The 8552-nt window shown below is 34.7% G+C and overlaps 1 protein-coding gene across 1 annotated transcript in view; it reads left to right on the top strand.

Moving 5' to 3' along the window:
- LOC108684523 (CREB-binding protein) overlaps nucleotides 1-8552 on the top strand; it is a 20801-nt gene that overhangs the window by 653 nt on the left and 11596 nt on the right. Inside the window, exons 2-6 of the mRNA XM_018188884.1 lie at nucleotides 5002-5156; nucleotides 7086-7300; nucleotides 7383-7760; nucleotides 7844-8132; nucleotides 8252-8552. Of these exons, the coding sequence (XP_018044373.1) occupies nucleotides 5002-5156; nucleotides 7086-7300; nucleotides 7383-7760; nucleotides 7844-8132; nucleotides 8252-8552 (1338 nt within the window). The remainder of the gene's footprint in view (nucleotides 1-5001; nucleotides 5157-7085; nucleotides 7301-7382; nucleotides 7761-7843; nucleotides 8133-8251) is intronic.

The raw sequence follows: 8552 nt of genomic DNA, 5'->3' as shown, positions 1-8552 counted from the left end.
TTTTTTTTTTTTTTTTTTTTTTTTTTTTTTTTTTTTTTTGTTCGCCTCGGTTCCTCCGTTTCCTTTCAGCCCATGTTGGAGATTAACGCGTTGGAGAACTAAGAATCCTGTTTCATTAATGATTAACTTTAATCTTGATTTAACTTACTGTTTATCAATAAATCTACCGCTTGAATCACTAGAAATTTTTGCACTTAAAATGAAGTAAATATATTCGAGTGTGTTGAAGAGAGAGAAAGATATGAGTAAGCAACACGAATAGACACTTTTTTTCTAGTTCTTAGATTCTTTAGATTCTTTAGATGCTTAGATGTTTAGAGTTCTTAGAGTCTATCAAAAAAGATAAAAAATAAACTGCGAGGTTGAAAGTTAATCTTGGTGGAACCAAGCCTAAGAATTGCGAATTGAAGATTGAAATTCAATCAGATAATTTTTATTTTAATTCATTTCATTCTTTTGATTGATTAAATTCTAATCTCCATTTTGTAATTCTCTCCATCTTCCTCGTGTACTTTCCCTCTTTCCGATGTCTTTAGGTCTCTTCTTTGCTTAACTTCCCACAGAATAAAGTAACAGTGTAATATTACATCTATGTCATAATTTCCTACAACAATAGACCTGTAATTTTTAACTGAACTTCTTGCACCGATCATTTTTTTTCTCTTTTTTTTCATCTGGAGTTTTCTCCAGAAGTGCAGTGCAAAAATTCAGCTGAAAAGAATGCAAGGTAACTGTCATATTCAAATTTTGATATGAAACATGTGATCAGACTGGAATTGAGAGTGAATTAAAATTTAACTCAAAGCAAAGTTCACTAAACTTGAGGTCGATTTTCTTTCTCTGATTGGTTAAATTCCGATCCAATCTCAATCTCTAATTTAATCAGGGCTTTGTGTTACATTTATAGGTCTGTTCGTATTGCTTGAAATCCTTAAAAATTAAAAGGATATTCGGACGGATTGAAAAGAGACAGACAGAGAGAGAGAGAGAGAGAGAGAGAGAGAGAGAGAGAGAGAGAGAGAGAGAGAGAGAGAGAACAAAGATGCTGAGAGCAATAAGTACAAGTAACGCTAACGGATCTTACATTCAGTGGGAAATTATAATATTCATGTAATGTTCCTATTTGTGTTCTGCAAATAGTTGTACACATTTGTAGTCAAAATGAAGTAGATATTTCTTTCAAGTTTGACAAAAGCAAGATTTAGTCCAGTGCAGTGATAAAGAACAGACCTTTTAGCCCTGAGGATCATCTCTTTTTCTCCTTCTCTCTCTCTCTCTTTCTCTTTTTTTTCTTCCTTCCGGGAACCGCGCGCAGTTCCGCAACTAACCTTACGCAGGAATACGCGGAGCACGCGTACGCTGTGACGTGCATCTCGCGTGCATCGCACATATACAAATACACGTACACGCACACACGGTGGAGAAGAGAGAAAAAAAGAGACCCGGGCCGAAAGACCCGGCGCGGTTTTCACGATTCTCTCGGGCGCAGCTGACCGCCATGGCTGTGCTGGCTGGCCAGCCAGCCCACCGTCTGTTTGCGACGTCGACGCACCGCGTCGCGATGGATCGCCCAGACGTCGTCGAATCTCCAAGCGAAGTTTCGTGTGAGCGCGCCAAGATGCTCGTGACGTGCGTCGACGAGTTTCGATCAAAATCGAACGCGTTATCTATTTTCCACGGAATTAAGCTTGAAACATAATTAAAAAGCATAGGTAAGAAAGACATCATCTCAATCTGTCAGAATATCATGAATTTGGCTGTACACTATAGAGATTATTCTTTGAGAGTCTTTGGATCTTATATTTAAGACCATCTTAAAACAGTCTTAAAGTATTATAAGTCAATCACAGATCAATATTCATAGTCTGTTCTTATTTCAAAAACGTGTTAAGTAATGTCTTAAGATGCTAATGGGTTGTCTGATTGGTCCATGATATCTTAAGATTGTACTCGAGACAGTAATTAAATAATCTTAAATATAAGAATCGATTGTAAATACCATCTACAAAGCAGTAGCAGCACATCTCTTAAAACATTCTTTTTAAAATCTAGAATCTTTAAAATGGATTCTGACTCTAAAGAGTGAAATTTCACTGTTAAAATTGACAGCTGAGCTCTTTTTCAACACTAGCTAAATGGTGGCTCAACTATTTGTCATTTTTTAGAATTAGATTCCACTTCAAAGATTTTAGACAATCTGTTACTTAAGACAATCTTGAAAAAGAACTGACTATGAATACTGATTTAAAATAATCAACCCTCACAAATTAAAGATTATGAATTGTTTCTCTTTTAAATATATGATAGAATGTTATGATTTCTAAAAATCCAAATGTCATTCATAAAGATACAAGTTTTAAAAATTGAAATTTAATCTTGTAACTTGATGTAATTTTTGTTGTGATCTTATGTAATGTTATATTGTTAGACATTACTATTTATTTAACAAATATAAACATATATATCTAATAATAATATTGTTTATGTGTTTCATTAACAATTATAAAAAAATGTTTATTTATTAAAATTTAATTATGACAATTAACATTTTTTTAATGTCCCTTTTTTCGTTCTTAAAGAGTTGATCACCTAGTATTCACAGTTTTTCCTGAGTTGAAATAAGTCTATTATTCCATGTTCCTATTGCTTGTGCTTTTCAATTGTGTCTTTCTACAATAAGCCATTATCTGAGCTTTAAGTCATAAGCCGTAAGAAATTGACCAATCACAGTCGAATGTGAGAAGAATAATCGACTATAATCGATCAATTTCTTATGGCTTAACGTTTGACTATGTACGCGTATGCACGTGGAACCTCGCCGATCTTCCTTCTGTTTTGGCGACGATCACGACAGTATCGTTCCGCGATACTTTCGTGACACGACGCGAGCTCCGTCGACGCAAGATGGATGGTACACGAGGAGAGCTGCGGTGCGGCGTGCTGAGTTTCGCTCGGAGATTTACACGCGCGAGTCTGTTGAGAGAATAACTTTGTACATTACTTACTCCGTCTTTCCACACTTGTATTCACTTTTATTATTGTAGATTAATTTTAATCTCGGTTAATTTGCTTCTTATCTTCTTCTAATTGTAAATATTAAAAAAAGGTAAAAAACCTAGATAAGTGAGTATAAAACTTACAAGTCCAAAATCGAGACATAAGATGTTTGAAGGATGTCTAAAAAACATCTTGAAACACAGAAAGAATGATTTTGCTCAAAATTTAAGTAGGTACAGATCTGAAAATAATTTTGTTAGATCATCAAAATGATTTAAGCATAGAAAATTGATAAGCGTAGAAAAGCTTAATAAGCGTAGAAAATTTAAGCATGATTAGCTGTAAATAGTTTTGACATTCTAGCAACCAATTTGAGCGTTCTACATTATTATTTTGGGCCCAACAAAATTATTTTCAGATCTGTAGCTAGCTAAATTTTTAGATAGATCGACAAAACTATCTTTTCTGTGGCACTCTAAAAAATAGTGTGGCTTTAACACAATATAAAGTGTCTATACAATTTTTCTCACTGTGTTGGTATTAATATTAACACTAGCATGATATGGATTTAACTTCCTGGGTTTAAAATCCACATCATGATTGTATTGACCATGGATTTTAAATTCACATTATTTTTTTATATTATATGTTGACTCTTTGAGATTTGATTTTAATGGAATCATGTTAAATTTTTTTTTTTTAATTTAATTTAAGATTACAGTAATAAATAATTTATGTTAAAAAATTTATTTTTTTAAATTTTAACTATTTTTCTAACATATTATTATATACATTGTATATTATTATATACATCTGTAATGATGTCAATAGAACTAAATAAATTTCAACGGATGTCTTCAAATTTAATGTACATTACATTGTACAAGTCTGAAGAATTATTATTAATACCAGTACAGTGAGAATTATATAGACATTGTGTTAAATTTACACCGATATATTTTTTAATTTAAAAGACATTTTTACGAGGATCATTTATAAATTTATAAAACATTTTAGAAACGTCTTATATTCTGATTATGCATCTGGGAATAAATTAAGAGATTAAAGTTAATCTATTTTGATAGAGATAGACATTACTGTCTTGCTCTGTTTTGAAACGAATGTGCCATACTGACATTGCAGTTCTGTACATTCTTTTAGACATATTCTAGATTTAAAATATAGTTGCGATCTTGTAGTGCATGAGGGTGCATGACACTTTAATGTTAAAGATTACATCTTGCTGGCATGAATGATGCGCTAATATATATCTCTTTGTTCTTCCTTTTATTTTTTGTTTTTTAAATTATCCTTTTGAACACATCTTAATCATCCCTTAACAGTTTTCAAACTCGAAGACGCACATAACGCTGTATTATTATCGATTTGTAATTATCTTTTATTCGGATGTAATCGCGGACTCTTCGAATCGCTTCTTTGCGAGGGTACTCAGCGGATAAAGTCACAGAAACAGTTTACTCGAGTTTTCACAATCGCCAAGAATCGCGAGCGTGCGTGAGAGTCGTTGACGATGACTGAAAAATCGAATTCTCAAACTGTTTCTGCTACTTACAATTAGGTTAGTATTCGTATTCAATTCTTATATTTAATACCATCTTAAGTATATGAAAAGAACGGTTTTGCTGAAGTATTTAGATTTTAAATCTAAAAATTTTTGCTACATATATGAAAATAATTTTGATCGTTCAAATAATTTAGCAGGACGTTTGATAACAAAAAGTTTGAACATTCTAGCAATTTGAACGTCCTACATAATTATTTTTATGGTCCAACAAAATTATTTTCAGTGCTACATTTTTAGATACTTCAGTAAAACTGCATATCAGAGTATTAGTATCTTAGATACTATATTACTATACTCAAGATGGCCTTGAAATAAGAATTGATTATGAATATCGACTTAAAGTACCATAATCCAGAGAACAAGCTTTGAATAGTATATTCTCTTTCGTTCTAAATTTAAACGAAAAACTATGATATAGTAGTGGGTATGCCGCCTTTATTGATGCACCCTGCTTATACGAACTACGGGGGAGGTGGCAGTGGTAACATGCAACAAATACAGGCTCCATCGCAACAGCTACATCTGCAACAGCATCCGCTGCAACACTGGAACAACAATACCATCCAGAAAAGAAGTAAATATCATTATCAGATCAAAAAAGCGACAATTTCGAAAAAGTATCAAGTTTCGGCACCGCAAAAAAAAAAATGAAATCTGTTTGGCCGTTCGATCATCTCATAGTACCATACGTTTCTCTCGTTAAAGTTACTTGTCTCAGTCTCTGGTTTTCAGTGACACCTTCCAGTCTCACCAGTACTTTCTGATGGGTGATAGTTTTGGCATATTGTCACTATGGTTCAATAACTTTAGTCTATTGTCGACACAGTTAGAGAAGAATATGAAAGAAATGGATGTCGTGATAATTTATCTTTGAAAAAAATATGGCAGAGCATATAGAGCGGCAATACGGATATATTAAGTATTGTCTTACTTTGATCACGGACTGATTCACTTTACATAGCAATGGAGAAAAATTGGATCGGTGGTTGCTATAAAGGTACATAAGAATTCAGGATAAACCGAGTTCCCCTCTTTTCTGTAATGAACACCGTGAGACATTTCTTGATGTGAATCAAAACGTAACATAGACATGCGACACACACGCCCCGAGCTCGTGGACTTGCGGAGGAATTGCAAAGGTGAAATTAAGTATGCATACAACACTGTGCTTCTAACATAAAGAGAGTTTACGATACAGCGCTGATAATAAATAGCGTAGGTGGGAAGACTCGGTCTATATCAATTAAATCTTTTACAGATATTTATAAAGGAACGTAAATATAGAATGAAAATCTATGCGTGCGCAGACAAATCTTGTTTAAAATTTTTGAGAAATTTTTGTCTTTTTTTTCTTCTTTTTTAGGATGAAGAGAACCGACATTCTCTTACGAACATGGCGCGCCGGGAGTATTATTTTGCTTGAACAGATATTTTCTAGAGTGACTGATTTCTTCGCATGACTCTTCTATAAAGTTTGCCATCGATAGCTTCGCTGGATGCTTGTTTAGTTTAGCACTAATTTATTATGCCGAAAATTTTCATTCTGCTGTAGAATAAGGCTCCTTTACGTTATGCTCATGCAGTGTATGTCTCATGTCTTATTTTTCATATTTGTTTTACAACCACGTACAGTTTTCTATAATTTTTTCTTTTTTTTCATTTTGATATATAGGATCTCCTTTTTGCATTTGTACTTTTCCTACATATAGATACGTATACATTTATATATGTACACCCTTTTTTTCTCCGTCAATGTATATATGGTCAGTCGTGGATAGATGAGTAAGTTTCAAGTTTTATTTGCTTAGAAATGTTTACATTTTGTAATGATGTTAATAGGAATGTGAATTTTGTAATGATGTTAATAGCATCGAAAGTTTTTTGTATAAGTTTTTAATATAGATGAAAATTGAATGCTTCTTTGCCTGTACGTGTCTCTATATACACGCATGTATATATGTATATTTACATGCAATTATATGTGTATATATGTATATAAAAGGGTCTATAATACATTATGCACATAATGATGTAACACGTACATTTGTAATATCAAAGATATAGATACTCTGCTAAAATTTTGATGCTAAAAGCTATGGTGACGGCGCTAAAATCTTACCCTTGTAAAATTACTAATGATTTCTTGGTATCTATGGTACTTATCATTCTCAATATTATAATCATTTTAATCTGCGAACTGGTTATCTCGAAAAATAATACATGTACTGTATATAATGTGTCATGATAAAATTCAAATAGTCCAGAAACATATGAAAGTGTCATTTTGATACACAGCGAGTAAAATTAAACAATAAAATAAAATGAAAAGTCAAAATAATAAATTAATGAATAAATTAATGATACTATAAGTCACGTACACGTTACTGATGTAACAAATGTAGAAATATATTTTTCTGATAGCCAGTATGTGTAATCGATAAAAACATAATGTAGATGCTCATAGAAACGTGATTTTTAATTTCTTTCTCTTCTTCATTCTCAGATTACATTTCTAACACAGAAATGTTCGATCTTGAAAATGATCTTCCTGATGACTTGCTGTCATCTGGATCTTGGGGTTCCACAACCGAGAGCACCAAGCCACCTGCAACTGGTCCTGGTCCAGGGCAGCAAAATGGTGCTCTCGATACAGAACTCAGACAACATGTACAGCAGCAACAACAACAACTCTCTCACCATCTTATTCAACAACAGCAGGTACGATTACATTACACATTAGAGATCTGACGATTTTATTAATTGATATATACCTTATACTTTACAAAAAATTATTAAACAGGGCAACAAAAATTTGGTGGCGAATTCCTTAGTAATGGCTGCTGGAACGTTAGGTAACAAGAGTCCGAATATGCAATCGCCACCGAACGTTTCTGTTTCTAAGGGAGGAATAGTCGATCCACAGATGGTCGTGAGTCTTGGTAATCTACCAAGTAGTATAGCCAGTTCGTTGGCGAATAATCAAATGTCGATCGCGAACTCGATGGGCGGTTTACAATCGTCCATGAGTATAGCCGGAAGTAACCCCGCGATGTCGATGCCGGGCGGCATGAATTCCGGTTTAGTGATGACTAGCACCGCTAGCGGAAACAACATGGGAGGAATGGCTGGCGGGAGCTTGATAGTAACAAACAGTTTGAACAAACAACCTTTAAATACAGTATGTTGATTTATGTAATACATGTAACTTTTTCTCTAGTAAAAAGATTGGTAATCATATATTTGACCAAGAATCTTTTAAAGGTAACCATGATGGGCCCTAATACTCAAGCAATACATCATCCCGGTGCTCCTCATGGAGTTACGCCGATGCAAAACGGTCCTGGAATGATGAACACAAGAGCTGTGGCAATGCAGCAACAACAGCAAGCGCATATGATTGGTCCGGCAAGAGGGCAAAGTCCTCATCAACAGGTGCATCAAGTTGGCATCGTCGGTCCCGGTCAGGGTGGTCCCAGAATGCAAGCTCCTCCTAACATGGCAAATATGCCGACTATGGGGCAACTAGGTGCATCGAATCCGTATAGCTATGGTATATAAAACATATCTTCTTTTGTTTTACATATATATATATTTATATATATGAACGAAGAAGCGGACGTTGTCAATAGAGACAGATGCAGCACGATGAAAATAAAATTTATAATACAGGTTCTCCAAATACGGTTGGACCAGGGGCAGGCGTAACTGTATGCTCCAATAATCCCGTAGGTGTCGTCAAACCGCAGCAGAAGGGCGTTGGAACAAACATGAGTCCCATGCAAGCGGCAGCCGCTGCTAGCAGATTTACTAGTGCTGCTGGTCCGATCGGTACTACGAATGTCGTGGGTGGTCAGGAAGGTGGAACGGCAGCACAACAAGCGCAGCCACCAGCACCAAGTCCAGCTCAACCTCAATCAGGAGCACCAACTGGAGGGCAGCCAGGTCCGCAACAAGCTACGCAAGGGCAAAT

Source organism: Atta colombica, unplaced genomic scaffold, assembly GCF_001594045.1.
Source record: "Atta colombica isolate Treedump-2 unplaced genomic scaffold, Acol1.0 scaffold135, whole genome shotgun sequence".
In the NCBI taxonomy this organism is placed as follows: Eukaryota; Metazoa; Arthropoda; class Insecta; order Hymenoptera; family Formicidae; genus Atta; species Atta colombica.
This window is presented reverse-complemented; position numbering and strand designations above follow the sequence as displayed.